The following is a 14,608-nucleotide window of genomic DNA, read 5'->3' as shown; positions in this document are numbered from 1 at the left end:
TTTTGGTATAAAAAAATAAATGTAGAAATTACCTGTGGACGTCTTGCTGCAATCATTCTTAAGCTGCATTCATGCAGTCCAAACGTAAGAGCTTGAATGAACCCAATCAGAGGCCTTTTTGGACTCAGTCTGAGCCTTAGAAACTGTTTTTAAAGTCAGTACTGTAATTCTGTTTCTAGAAATGTACTAAGTTGTGATTTTTTTTCAAAGACATTGTGTGTTAGCAGTAGAAGGGTTAAAGCACTTGGGTCCCCAGAGATACCAGTCTATAGAATTTCTGCAGCTTCATTGTGTCTTGCTGAATGTTGTGTGCACATGGGTGTGTAAAGGTGGAGCAGCATTGACTTGAGGCTTTAACTGTTTACAGTTCTTTAAGCAACATGCAAAAAAACGCCGTGAAGTATGTCAGTTTTATCACTTCCTGCTTTCCTTGGTTCTGTAGGTCTGCTTTAACTCCACTCCGACAAGATCACAAAGTATCTGGAAACTGCTGTGTGTTTTCCTGGATTTGGGGGGGAGGGAGAGAGCTTTTGGGGAAGGGTTGGGTTTACAATTGCACTGAGCTGTTAAGAACAAGCAGGAACTAAGACTCTGAAATGTGTGCTTACCATACGTGTGGATATTAAACTTTGCATCTGTTTTGTTGGACTGAATGAAAGTAATAGCTTTCTCTTCTGCAACCGCAAGCCCTGTGTGTTGTCATAGGGCTCTGAGCCCTAGTTTGTAATGCGTTAACATCGTCAAATCTTTTATCTGTATTTTGATGTGGCAGCTGTTGGTATGTCATGTCTGTTGAAACGGGGAAGAAAATGGTTTTAAAAAAATTATGTCTAGAGATCGAGAAGTTGAAATGACTTTCAAACACTGGTAGTGGGCTTCAATATGGTATTCACTCTTATACCATGGTACATTTGAGCAAGTGTCTTTTTACTATGGATAGACTTTTATATTCTGTGGTTTTAGTTATATAGAAAATCTGTAAACCTAACACAGTTTAACCATAAGGAATGTTGATAGTATGTTTCTTCTTTTCCCTTAAAAACTCAAGAAAAATTGTTTTGAAGTCTGCAGTAAACAAGTATGTCCTTATTCTGCATGTGGCAGCGTGGAAGGTGTTGGTTTCTAATGCATCACATCTAAACGAAAGAGAATTTGGCCACCACACAACGTAAGAGCAAATATTTTCTTTGTATTGGCAGATGTTTTGGTCACTTTCTTGAGGTACTAGCAGAAGAGCCCATTGCAGAAAAAGTAGTCATAGCAACAGTTTCACACAGTATCTGTGAATCGGAATAATGAAACTACGTAATTGTGCCAACTTCCAAAATTCAGTAGGCAGCCTCCAGTTTTGTGGTTCTGCTACGGGCGATGCTGCTCTTGGGACGGCCCTGGGACGTTGCAATAAGAAGTTTGCAGACTAAGTGTTCTGAGCTCTTCTGTGAGTATTGGCACCATCTGTTACAGTCTAAAGCCTGGCCTTTAGAGTCCTCTAAGACTGGTGTGCGGCCTGAAAGGGACGCTACTACACTACATTACTGTCTGAAGTAGCGTGTGCACATTAATTTACACATCGCCCTAGGCCAGAATGCCTCAGGCCAGTATCAAAAAAGTTCAGATCAAACTTACCCTCTAGACTATTATTTCTGTAGTACATAGTGACAATTTAATATGAAGGAAGCTTTTCCATGCTGGAAGATAGAACCGCATCTAATAGCGGCAGTTCTGGTACTGTGACTAAAATAAATAGTTTTGAACAAAGTTCAGTTAATGTAGTACCTATCTATCTAACATATTCCACCTTGCTGCTGTAGTATGAATTCCATACTGTATTGGAGTATGTTGGGTATCCTCTCAGAGGTGGTGGTTCATACACTTCCTGAATGCTGTGAGCTCTCAGAATTTCTCAGCTAGCCACATAAATTCTGTCCAGCAAGAGAAGCTGTATAAATCATGCTCTTCAGTAATCCTGTGGACAATTTGCTGTGATCTGAGTAGTGTAACTGTTAGGGGAGTATAACTGGAAAACCTCATTTGCATTGGAGGGATGTGATGTTCATTTAGAGTAACTTGGATTCTTTTAAGTCTTCAGCATTGATTTGTATCATGTAATATTTTTATTTTTTTGCCATAAACAGATACCTCAGTCAGGATCTCTAACTTCAGCTCTTTGAAACACTGAATATTCATTTTACTACCTGGAAACAGGAAGCCTACAGACATGGCTAAGCATAGGAAACTAGTGTTTCTGATCTGCTTTGTATCATAGTAACTACTTCAGGTGGACTAGAAATAGCATTAGACTTGCAGGACTTGAGTCAGGCACAAATATTATTTAGACAGAAATTTAATGAACAAGTTCAGCATAGTACCCAGCCACTATACCTTTCGATTTCATTTTAGAAAGAGAGTATGTGATTTTATTATGGGAGGAAGACAGCGTGATTCATTTGCAATCTTCCAGTATCTTTCTCTAAGAACAAATGCAGCTGATTTGGGCTGTCGTTGGCGGGTAAATATTCCTTTCTTGTTCCCCAAAACACGTGTGGTCCCTGTAAAGAAGTTATAAAATAAAGCAAGTATATATAAAATGCTCTTATATCCCCTACTGTGAACTGTTATGATGTATGTACTAAATCAGGTTAGGTGGAAGAGACCTATGCACTTTCTTCTACACATTGTCAGGTACAACGGGGAACTTGGCAGATGTAATTTGCGTCATCTTGGCAAGATTAATTGATGTAACTGAGCAATATAGCTGCAATTCATTGTATTTACAACTGGTAAGTTGATGACAGTTTATTCAGGTGTGCCCATTAACTTGATCAGTATTATATTTACAGCAGATGTTCCTTCTGCCATTAATTCCACCTTGAAATTTGATGGTGAAAATGTTGATTGCTAACTTTGACTGTACTGTCCTTTAATGGTGTCCATATCCTTTTTGCCTACTTTAGTTTTCATAGGAAACTAGAAAAGATGATCACAACACGTAGAGAGACCGGAACTGCGTATGTGTATGTGAACTTGTCTACATTTTCTCCTTCTATTTGAAATAATACTTCTTTTCTGACTGCTTCTCTGCGATGACTTAGCTTTCCAAGACCTATATTGGTGCTCTACAGATTATTCTTAGCAGTGTTTCTCTGCCTAAAATTAATACTGACTGTTCACCACCCTAACTCACTGCAGGTGGCATATGCATAACTGGTTCCTTACTAGGTCTCCTTCCGAGTTGTAATAGTTTAATTTCTGTGTGACTGTCTGCACTGTAGATTAAGTAATGCTCCTTACTTCACAAATGCACTTATTAATAGTGGATGGAGTATCATGATAGACAGTTGTCTACTTTATTTAAGGTGCTCTGTTACTAAGGGCAGTTGTAAATGAAATACGGAGCAAGTGAGACACATCCCTAACAGCTGACTGAAGCTCTGACTTGAGCAAGCTTCCCTTGCATTCTGCCCTGGTGCGTAGTCTCACGTTCAGCTTGTGAGCAGACCCAGATTACTTTATTTCTTGGCCATCCTCAATTCGGAGTGTCAGTATTATTTGCAGGTGGGACATCTAGGAGCTCAAGCTGGAGAGAGAGGATGCATTAAGGACAGGCAGGACCTTCCCTCTTGGCTCTGGTCACGCTGGACTTTGTCACAGAAACCAGAGCTTGGTAAGCAGGGGGCCCTTTTGTCCTACCCTACAGCACAGTATTCTTTGTGTATCATCAACCATTTTAAACTTGCAGGGAGGTGGGAGAGTTGTTTAGAATATAAATACAAGCTTACCTTGATTAGTCATGAAATCAGCAAAATTCCATATGAGCTCCCCAATCACATACTCTTTCCTCTTTTTGTCAAAAACTGAATGGTATTCTTTTAGCATAGCTTTCTGATACTCCTCGCTGAACATGAGAGGTGGGTCCTACAGCCAGGAAAAAGAGGTGGCCTTGAATGAAGGTGACAGTTAATCTCAGCAAAGGCTCCATACGTTAACTTCCTGTTTACTGGGGACCTGCTTCCTGAAGACAAGCTTTACAATTGCTTGGTCTTTTCATTGCCGCTGCATTAACAATGGCTATTTAATTAAGATTAGCAATTACTAAAATTGCAAGGGGAAACTTCGCACATAAAATACAAACATAATGCCAGGTATACTTGGGGGGAGTCCATGGTTTTGCTTGGTAATGGTGCTTTATCACGATAGGTATAGGAGTGCCACCCCCTTCTGTGCAGAATAGCATCATGAAACGAATGTCCAGTCTCCAGTGTTGTATTGTCCGATTAAGCATTTTCTACAAATGCCAAAGTACAGATTTCAAAGTACTCAGTGCTTTTACTCAAAGCTAAAAACTTCTCTTTAGGTAGAATCTAACCTTTGTTAGTCAGTGGCAAAGCTCATTGATCTCAGTGGAGCAAGATTACAATCCTGGAATCTTTCAGACACTTACAAGCTGATGCATCTCGAAACTAAGTAGTCAGGGTCAAGGGTACCTATCTCTTCTAATTAAGTTTGTCTGATGCTGTAGAACAACAGTACTTTTTTCCATCTAGGGCTTCTATAACACTTACACTGTGAAGTCCAGGAACTGAATCTGCTCCATATTCACTCTGGATAATGGGTTTTTCATAGGTTTTATGCCAGTTCTCAAACTGTGTTGTGAGTTGTAGTGGAATAACTTCCAGGTGGCCTGGGTCATGATACCAGGAGAAGTAGCTATTTACACAAATTACATCCACGTAAGGAGCCTACAGAAAACAAGATGAGAATATTTTGTCACAGAGCTCAAAGTAGTAGACAACTTTCACTCATAAAGCTAAATCCTCCTTTTGGTTCATTCCATGGAATCCAGTTTTATTACATGTAGAATAAAGTCTTTTCCCCATCACTCAGGTCCTCCCAACATGACATCTTTCCCAGAAAAAAAGCAGGATAAATTTAATAAGCTAATAGCATATTAATTTGGCATTTTTATTACAGACTTAGGAAGTCACAGCAAAGAGTTAGAGAAAATCAACCCATTTCATCCTCAGGTTTGTTAGAATTTTTTGAGTTTCCAAGATGTCTCTGGCTTGCTGGTACATTTAGATGTACTTTATGAGTATTGGAATGTGATTATCAAGTTAGCAGTCAAATATTTTGACTAGCAACTAAATTTGTGCATCAATGGTGCAATACTAAGACTAAGCATTCTGCAAGTTATATGCCATTTCTACCACATGGACAGTATGATAAAAGGGCACAAAGCCCATTAAAGATAAAGTGATGTTGTATGTAACTTGTTCAATGTTCTCTTAATATGTTTTGTAATAAAAGAAAAAAAAAGTTCTAATATCACATCAGTGTATGAGATTTATTCTTTGGTTTTGTTTTCCTGGGCTGTCTCAAGCTAGTCGGAACATGCTAGTGGGGATGGGATGTCTGAGTCTGTGTGTGCGTGCCCGATGAAACAGCAATATCCAAGAGCAGATCCCTGCTGGGCTCCGTCAAAACTAAGGCCACCGGGTTTTTTTTTCCCTGGGGTGGGGAGGAACAGACCTCTCACGAGTTACAGAAGGCTGTTCCTGCTAATTGTAGGACAGCTTGAAAGAAATATAAAGTGTAACCTGTAGCGCAGACGTGGTAGTATCATGTACCCAAGCTGCTAGAAGTGTTTATTGTACGGTAGTGACAAGTATTATAAAACCATCTTGAAAAATTAAAAATTACATAGGAACTACCCTGGAAACAAATTTATGTGTGTTAAAGATCCTTGGTTCATGCTATGGCACAGACATCAAGAAAAGTGCCTTTTGGCTATTTATACAGCTCTAGGACTTTAATTACGAAGCTGGAAGAGCTTTTAGATTATTCAACATTAACAGACATCTGCCAAAGAAGATCTAGAGCAGTTTAAAGCAGGAATTAAAGCAAAGCTTCCTTCCTTGAGACTTCCACAAGGGCTGTTAGCATTTTAAAGAGGTTTAAGCTTTGGTTTAATTGCAAGTGAAAATCCTGAGCATTAGTAAACGCAATCAATGGAATAGCAAAGCATGACAATGTTAATGGAATCCAGGGGTCTGATCCTGCATACTTCACTCAAGACAAGGAACTGTTCTTCTCTCTTACAGATATTTTTTTTTCAGTTGGACTACAACTACAGGATAAGGTGCTTTGTACTAGAAAGAAAAATGCAAGTTTTCTTCTGCCGCTCCCTGTTAACTATCATCTCCAGTAAACTTGGGGAGGTGGGGGGAAAGGACTGTAAAACAAGAGGAGGAAATTTAAGGTATGAATTTTAAAAAAAAAAAGCTAGAAAATAAAGTAAACTTACACCACGATCAAGAGCGTAATTAGCATCTGTCACAAAGGTTACTGGTCTGGAGGGATCGAGAGCTTTAGTGTGAGCTATCACTGTCCTGTTTGCAAACAGTAAAGCAAGAGTTCAACAACAGCATGGAGAAGCACAGACCCATTTCCCCATGCTCTCTGTCCTTTCACCTCCCCCTCAGACATTTGGAGCTGCTTTTGATTTAGCAGGCAGAGTATTTCTAATTAAATACTGCAGGATACTTAGTGATCATCTGCTATAAAGTGCCTGCAATTCTAGCCAGCTCTGCAAGATTATAAATATCATGGCAAAGAGACCTTTATCTGTCACAAAGTTGGTTGCTATCCCACCTGAAAAAAGACCACGGTGAAAGTGTACCAAACACCGGCATGTTAATTTGTCTGTCGGTGCCAGCAGCTTGGAAGCTGGAGAAGGGACAGTGACTTTGAAGATGAAAATGTGAGAAGGGGAGCAGAGCGTTTCTGAACAACACTTGGGATGCGTTCCTGCAAAAGCATGAGGCCCTAGCCCTGCGCCACAGCAGGCAGAGTGGTTGAAGGTTGGCTGCTTTTAAGGAAACCCTGAATGAGGGAGATGAGGCAGAGAATGGGAGGGTCAAGCTCTGCTGCTACCTCAACATTGCAGGAAGGTTGTGGATCATTCTGAGGAATTAAAATTCACAGTTACCTCTTAACGCACTTACAGCTACTAGGGACAGTTTGCTACCCCATTACAGAGACAACTCTTGGCTATCCAAAGCTTAAATCTCTTTAAAAATAAAACTAAGGGGTCTGTAAGGACTTGAAGCAGTGGCTTTGAAGTGGGGCGTCACAATCCCCTGAAGAACAAAGAACTAGCACTAACTGAAGAAGCCTATCTTCAGAATTAAAAGCCAATTATTTTACAGCTTTGCTGTAATTCTCAAAGAATTTAGCACTCGTCTTCCACTGGTAACAAGGAATATCCTGTTCCCGTCAGGTCGGCTTTTGCTTGACCCTTAGGTCAACAAGAGATGCTCAGACCAAATGGACTCCTGGTAATTTTGCAGAGCCTTACTGGTTCAGAAACAACAGGCTGAGACTGTTGTGTGGTTCTGAGCATCAGTTCAACACATACAGCAGCTACACTTTTAGTTTGCATCGGCGGGTATTGTTTCAGGGTTCCCAAAAAAATGCTTGCCCTCTCTTTACTCTGCCTGTGCCATCCCACAGGAAGAAGATGCGTCATCTGCCAAGATTCAAGCCTCAGCTCTGTATGCAAGCAGATGCACTTACTTAAAGTAGTAAGCTGCTGGGGGCAGCTCCGATGCCGGCTCATTGGCTACCGACCACATCACGACTGACGGCCTGTTCTTATCCCTGCGGATCAGCTCCTCCATCACAAGAAGATGATGCTGCAAGGACTTGTTCCCAAAGCTCTCGCTTAAAGACAAAAGGAAGCGAGACCCGGTGAGGTGAGGGTATAAAAATCCATCCCCTTTGCCTTTCCCTGTGAAAACTCAAGCCTCTGGGGTGTATAAGCACAACTGAGCCTTGCCACTGAATATGGCTTCTGCCCTATTTCCCCAAAGCCTGCTGCACAGTTCAGGGCTGTGGTTTGGGCTCGTTAATCGACCAAATGACGCGATGGCCATGTGGCAAAACGCCCTCCGGTTGCCCAACCTCACTGGGCACACGTGGCTGATTTCTAAATAGAGCAAAGTACTTCCATTATCAGGACAATGGGTGCTGCGGGACGGGAGGGGGACGCTGTGGCAGGGACGAACATAGAAAGAAGGGGAAGGGTCCTTTGAGCGATTGCTTACGGCATTTTAATCCCCACTCCCGGGCACTCGTCGATCACCACGATGCCGTAGGCGTCGCACAGGTCCATGATCTCCTCAGCATAGGGGTAGTGGCTGGTGCGGAAAGAGTTCGCCCCGAGCCAGCGCAGCAGGTTGAAGTCCTTCACGACCAGGGGCCAGTCAAGGCCTTTGCCACGGATCTGGGGGGGAGAGAGAGACATCACACCCGTCACACGGCCAGGCCAGGGCTCCCCTCACACGTTAGCTAGGCACCACCGCTTCCCTGCTCACTCCCAAAGCGTCTCCGGCGCCATTTCTAGCTGACTGCACCACCTCTCCGTGCAGCGTTTGCCCTTCTGAGGGGCACTGCCACATGCACGCTCAGACCCTGGTTGTTTGGAGAAGCAGAGGGGATGGCGGTTGCTGCCGAGCTGCTGGCACTGCTACTGCTTGCTGCTGCTTGCCGTTGCTGGGGGCTGCCCTGCCCTGCCCGGGCCGCCCTCTCCCTCCCTTCCACAGGTGTTATCCATGAGGCAGGCTGGGGAGGACAGGGTGAAGGAGGACCCCGGACCGGCGGGAGAAGGAGCGCCCTCTGAGGAGAGCCCGCGCTCCCCGGCACCGCGAAGGAGGAACGCCCGCCACCCCTGAGGTGAGCGGCTCGGCTCGGCGGGGAGGGGGCGGCTCTGGCCGGCGGGGCCGGGGCGGCTCTGGCCGGCGGGGCCGGGGCCTCTGGCGCGGCAGGGGGGCCTCCCTGTGGCCGGGCCACGCCTCGCAGCCCTGCGGCTCCTCCGCCGCTCAGACCTCCCAGCCAGAGACTTTGTCCCCGGCATTTCCCGGGGTGGGGAACTCGCGAGCTGCTATTTCTGACTGGAAACCATGGCTGGGAGATAGTTTAGCTCCTCTGTCAGCACACCCGGGCTCGCCCATGCGCCCTGAGAGGGATGTTACGACTATGGCAGGACTGGGCATAGTGTCCCCTTAATGCTGGTAAAAGTTCACCCTGGCAGCTCCCAGCCTGGGAGAAGGGTGTGAGGAAACAGCCCCTTTGAGTGGAGAGGGGAGGCAAGAGCGGGCACCGCCTCAGTGGCGCGAAGCGAGGTGCCATTAGGTGCCCCCGTCATGGGTGCCGCACACTTACATCTGCGTCTTCGTGCTTGTTGACGCCGTGGAAGTAGAAGGGCCTGCCGTTGATGAGGAACCGTGTGCTGGTGACGTGGACGGTGCGGATGCCGACTGGGAGCGTGTACACGTCCTCCAGCAACGCCCCGTTCACCTGCGTCTGCATTTTCACCTGGATTTCCAAAGGGGAGATGCAAGTGAGGTGCTGGGCTTCGCAAGGATGCCCTGTCCTCCCTCCCGCTGTGTGCAAGGGCTATCCTGACTGCCTGTCCATTTCCCAGCCCTGCCTCGGCACGCTGCCTGCTCCTCACCGCTGCTTCAGCTGATTCTTGTGATCCATATACCTCCTCAGGGAAGGAGCAAGGTCTGACTAAACAGAAAATAGAAATCCAAGCTGGGGAAGTTGAAGGATGAAGAATGAACCCTGGATGACCCTTTTGGGGCTTGTTCACCCTAAGAGCTTCAGCTTCTTTTCCCCTTACTAATCTGGGCCATTTCATCCTCTCAGGCAAGGCAGCAGTACACCTCCTCTGCCCTGCACCTTGATACCAGGCAATGACTGAATGTCATCTGCTCACAGGAGATACAAACCTGAGCCTCTCGAAACTCACAGTAGCTCATCTGCCCTAATTTCTGCCCCTAAACATTACTACTCATCTTTAACTCACACAGAGTCGTCCAGGCTTGTGCTATTGAAGCTGAACTCGTCTTGCAGAGTGGGAAGAAAGCTCATTGCATGGCAAAGCATATGGAAGAAGTTAGCAGCCTGCCCCTCAGAGACTCTACTCTCAGCTTTCACAATATCTCCTCCCCTATATTGTCTCAAACGGTCCTTTCGCAAGGGATGGATTGGGCCCGAAATGTGAAGGGCAAGCACCACAGTGCATGCATGCACTCCAGGCATGCCCCTCTTCTCACTGACAGACTTTCAGTTCAGCATCCAGGAAACTGGCAAAGCTTGATTTGATTACTGCATAATTAGCAATGCCACTCTGGTCACGTGAACAGGATCCGCGGGAGAAGCTGAGTACGGAAGATGGGCCATATGGCACTTCCTTAACCCTATTAGACAGTCAGAGGAAACGCACGCAGAAAGGAAGAAATGTCACCGTTACCTCTAAGGAGTAGCGGTACCCAGGGTTCTCGTGCATCAGGTAAGGCCACCAAAGATTTGGCTTCAGGACTTTTAGCTCTCCAGCTGGCCCATCGCCTGTAGCAACCACTTTCCCTTCTTGGTCACGTAAACTCAGGGACAAGGAATAGAGTGTGCTGCCAACAACCGACACCTGATATTGCACCATTGCTAGTTCAAAGGAAACAAAAGACAATCGGAGGCTGCCACAAAAGGAAAAATGCATGCATCGAATGTTGGAGGGTTTTCACATACAGCATTAAAAAATGAGGGAGATGTAGAACAACAACAGAGTGGCATGAATTGAATGTAAGAAGCATGACCTGTCTGTCTTGAGGTCCAGAAGTTTCCAGCAAGATTTGTGTATCACACAACTCTGTTACTTAGAGATAATCCTGCTTTAAGAATACTGCCCTTACTGAGAAATTCTACTTCGAGAAACACCTGATCATCCTTTCACTTTAACAGTAGTCTCTTGCAAGCACTTCTTTTTTTCTTATTGCTTCTGAACTCTTTACCATATTCTTACAGCTGCTAAGCTGTGCAATAGACCAGCTCAGGTTCAAGAAAAAGCCACTACAAAACAAATTCAATCAGACTTTTACAGGATATTTTCTCTGCTGCCCTTGTTATCTCCATTTGGAGCCTGAAGTAGCTGCTGTAATTGTTCTGGACCTACCAACGCTCTCTGATGAAGTAGTTGTCACAGTAATATCATCTATGTAGACAGAAGGAGTGGTGTAAAGCACAACCGGGCGATGGATTCCAGCATAATTAAAGAAATCAAACCTGATGTTCTGTACAAAATAGTTCTTGGGATACCTGAGTGAGCAAGACAGGAGAAATGGCTACATTATGTTTCATTACACAAGAACTGAAGGCAGCATGTGGATGCTAGCAATGTAAAATATCACGTAAAAATAGATGCTAGCTGGTAAAATAGCCTTTACAGCAGGATGGATCTATCTTTCAGTAGTGCTACTGCTGCTACACTGAAGGGGACTACCAGATAACAAACATCTAACACACTGAATAGGTTTGATCCTTTAGGATAGCTGGTACTTGCAGTTTCCAGCTGAATTCAAGCTTCCAAAATCTGCCATTGATTCAACTTGGTAAATCACTTAATCTCAGTTTCCTGCGTATAAAACAGATGCAATAACTCAGTGCAGATTCCTCGTAACACCAAAGCTTAAACGCCTCCCTGCTCGACTGATGAATTTTGGCATAAATACAACCCATGCTTTTGTGAGTTGCTTGGAGGGTCTTATGAACCAGCAGCTGAATAAATTCCCATCCTCTCATCCCTGGGATAAGCTCAGCAGTACAGCGCTTTAGCAACTCACCTTGTTTTGTCATTCATGTACTGAATTGACCCCGGAGGCAGAGTATGGGGTGTCAGAGTGTTGTTGAGCGCGACAGTGATGCGGCAGGGGATCCCTGGGCTGCCCTGGACGATGCTGCTTATATCTGCTTCAAAAGGGAGGTGCCCCCCTTCGTGCTCCACGACTTGCACTCCATTGACCCACTGCAAGAGAAGACACCCTTGAGCCCAAGATGCAGGGTTATTGGGTTTTTGTGGCAAGCATAGCAGGGAGAAGGGAAGGCGCCCAGCAAAGGGCAGTCGGGATTCCCAGTAACACTGAACCTTGTTCTGGGCTCTTACTCCTTGAGGGATCTAGCAGCCCTTCCTTTACTGGGAGCTAGGTCTAGGTCACATATAAGCAAGTGTCACTGATAAGCACTGTTTTGGGCAGATCCTGTAGCAAGGAAATGTTGTAGTTACTAGTCCTGATATTGGAGGATCGGAGAAGAGAGACTTGGGAAACATGGCCAAGTTCTTGGCTGGAGGAAAACAGCCAAGAGTTAAGAAAATAGCAAACTGATATAAGATGATGTGTTTGCTGAGGAAGTCATAGGACAGGTTTCAGTGCAGCATGATTTTGGAAACGCATGGACAATTTCTCATGCAACGTACCACAATGGAGTAGTAATGGGCACTACCGAAACGGAGCACCACTCTGGTGTTGAGGTCTTCCCGAAGCCAGCGGAGAGGAAGCAGCACCTCTTTCTCATACCAAACCCAGCCAATGTAGTTCTCCAAATTGGGGTCTTGAGTGATATCGTTGAAACTGGCAGGCACTGGCATGTCAATCACAGGACCGGACTGGCAGGAATTGCACAGAAAGGGAGGGAACAGATCATTCAAAAAAAAAGAAATTTTACTGCCTTTGCTGTCCAGCCTGTATTGCTGGAGGTGTCCCCTTCCACCGACAGCCTTACAATCCCTTTGCCAAGTGGAAATTCTTGAGAAAACCTGTTTAGAAACTGGTGTGGTCTGTCACAGGTCCTATACAAGTCCTACTTAGTATCAGGCCCAGGAACCTGCCTGTTCCTACGGGAAGAAGCTGCTCATATCTTTTTCCTCTCCTGATTTTATCAATGGCTCTGGTATTGTGGAATCAGAAAAGTGTGGGGGGGGAAATGCCCAGGTCGTCATTTCAGCCTGGGACTTCCCACAAACTCTAGTTTCTCCTGCGCAGCTCTATCTGTTTGGTGAGCAATGCTGGTGGTGTGGTGTCAGTTCACTGGCACGGGGTGCTGCTTGTCAGGCTAAGAGCTGTAGTAGAAGGGTGGCAAGAGTCACGGATATTTCGGGCCAGATCCCCTAGGGAAGGTCCGCGGAGACTGTGTGGGATGAGTCTAGCCTTTCTCACTCCCTGAAAGCAACATAGATTCCTTAGGACTACAACGGAGTCAATTCACTTGCTTATTTTTAATATAAGGATTATAGGCAGGCAGTGTCGTAATACATTTAACATTGAGGTAACCGGATGCTATTGCAAAATAGAGCTGTTCATTTTTAGCACCTGCTGCGCTCGTGATGTTGCATAAACGAGTGCTGCAGCAGCTTCCCCTTTCCGACGGAAGCCTTTCCATGGAGAGAAGAAGGTCTGGTCGCCCAGTGGTGAGCATCATGTGCACGGCTGACTCAGCACTGAACTGCACCAGCACTGCAGAGAAACTCAGCACCCTTATTAGACATCAGAAAATCCTAGCAGGAAAATCCTTGGATGTGAAGTGGGTTTTCTATTATCTGATACAGGATAACCTTTGGCTGGGATGGCCATAATGTGTGCCTCCTTCGGGGAGATTCTCTGATGTCTAAAGTAGGTTGAGCGCACACGTCTAAGCCTCCCTTTGCGGGGGGCATAGGGATTCCTCTCCTCTGGCTGTCTCTTTTTGCAAAAGTTCTAGCAACATAGTGTCTTTCAGCTCTTCTCTCCTTCCACAATTTGGCAAAAAATTGGCCAAAGGGCTAAAATGGAAATGATGAAGGACGCATACATTTTATGCATAGAATACATAACTTCTTTCTTTCAGGTAACCGTGTTAATTTCATAACGGATTTCAGTGACACTAGAACGAGTTTACCTGCACTCAGCTACTTTGGAATAAATAATTCAAGCGTGCCCTTTCCAGGCATGTTTTTGTTTATTCTATGCTGCTGACGACAGGTAAACGTTGTGCAAAGGCCAGCCTTGCTTTTGCAGCACGGGGATTTCTATGACAGCTAAAGGTGGCTGTAGTTCATTCAAATGCTTTCTGGCTCCTGAGCAGAAGCGGGATAATCAGAGACTGCTCCTTCGTCGGTGCGTAATTAGAAAGCCTCGTAAGAAAAACCTGTGCGTGGCGGTACGACCCCCAGCGCAGGGCGGGGGCACGGAGCAGCCGCTCCGCAAGCCCGGTGGGGAAGGAAGGGGGAAGCGGTGCTCTCGGGAGAGGAAGGAAGCCCGCTTTGCAGGGGGGCCCTTCCCGGGAGGAGAGCACCCCTCTGCCGCACCGCCCTGCCCCGGGGAAGGGGCAGCCCCTGCCCGCGCCCCGCTGCCGCCCCGCGGTACCTGCCGGAGCGGCTGCCGGTACCAGCGCTGCACGAAGCCGGCGTCCCTGCCCGGCGAGAAGTCGGCGCGGAAGCTCCAGAGGCCGCCGAGCTCCTTCCGCTCCCGGGAGGGGGTCTCCCGGGGGTAGAGCATGCCGCCCGGCGGGGCCGCCGCCCGCCCCAGCGCCAGCAGCAGGAGCAGGCGGCAGCCCCCCGCCATGCCGCGGCCCACCCCGCCGCCTGACGCTCCCGCCGCCATCTTGGTTGTGGGCAGCGCCCGGCGGCGGGGCGGTACCGCCGGGGGCGCGGCGGGGCCGGGCAGCGGGGGCAGGTCCCGCCCCGGCACGTCGGGCGGGAGGGGCGGGTGCTGCGGCGCGGGGCTGCGGGCGTCTC

General features: G+C 46.5%; 1 protein-coding gene across 3 annotated transcripts; it reads right to left on the bottom strand.

Moving 5' to 3' along the window:
• Nucleotides 1–2,109: 2,109 nt before the first annotated feature.
• On the bottom strand, nt 2,110–14,488 carry GUSB (glucuronidase beta). Of its 3 annotated transcripts, none has more exons than XM_075168813.1 (12): nt 14,238–14,488; nt 12,314–12,502; nt 11,682–11,863; nt 11,015–11,157; nt 10,319–10,506; nt 9,223–9,375; nt 8,106–8,284; nt 7,576–7,722; nt 6,305–6,389; nt 4,563–4,739; nt 3,780–3,915; nt 2,110–2,549 (listed from the first exon to the last, which is right to left on the bottom strand). In XM_075168813.1, the coding sequence occupies exons 1-12, from the start codon at nt 14,472–14,474 to the stop codon at nt 2,392–2,394; spliced, it is 1,974 nt and encodes a 657-aa protein (XP_075024914.1). In that variant the 5' UTR covers nt 14,475–14,488; the 3' UTR covers nt 2,110–2,391. The 3 variants fall into 3 exon arrangements, with proteins under 3 accessions (XP_075024914.1, XP_075024915.1, XP_075024916.1); XM_075168814.1 differs by having other exon boundaries at nt 2,110–3,577; nt 14,238–14,466; XM_075168815.1 differs by lacking the exon at nt 11,015–11,157 and having other exon boundaries at nt 14,238–14,481.
• Nucleotides 14,489–14,608: the final 120 nt, after the last annotated feature.

The sequence above is a fragment of the Calonectris borealis genome, chromosome 19 (genome assembly GCF_964195595.1).
Source record: "Calonectris borealis chromosome 19, bCalBor7.hap1.2, whole genome shotgun sequence".
NCBI lineage: Eukaryota > Metazoa > Chordata > Aves > Procellariiformes > Procellariidae > Calonectris > Calonectris borealis.
This window is presented reverse-complemented; position numbering and strand designations above follow the sequence as displayed.

Excerpts from the sequence above, each read along its gene's own strand:
- GUSB (XM_075168813.1), bottom strand. The coding sequence starts at position 14,474 with ATGGCGGCGGGAGCGTCAGGCGGCGGGGTGGGCCGCGGCATGGCGGGG. Across the intron at positions 11,158-11,681 it reads TACATGAATGACAAAACAAG|GTATCCCAAGAACTATTTTG; the intron begins GTGAGTTGCTAA and ends TTGCTCACTCAG. Across the intron at positions 7,723-8,105 it reads GGAGTGGGGATTAAAATGCC|CGAGAGCTTTGGGAACAAGT; the intron begins GTAAGCAATCGC and ends TTTGTCTTTAAG.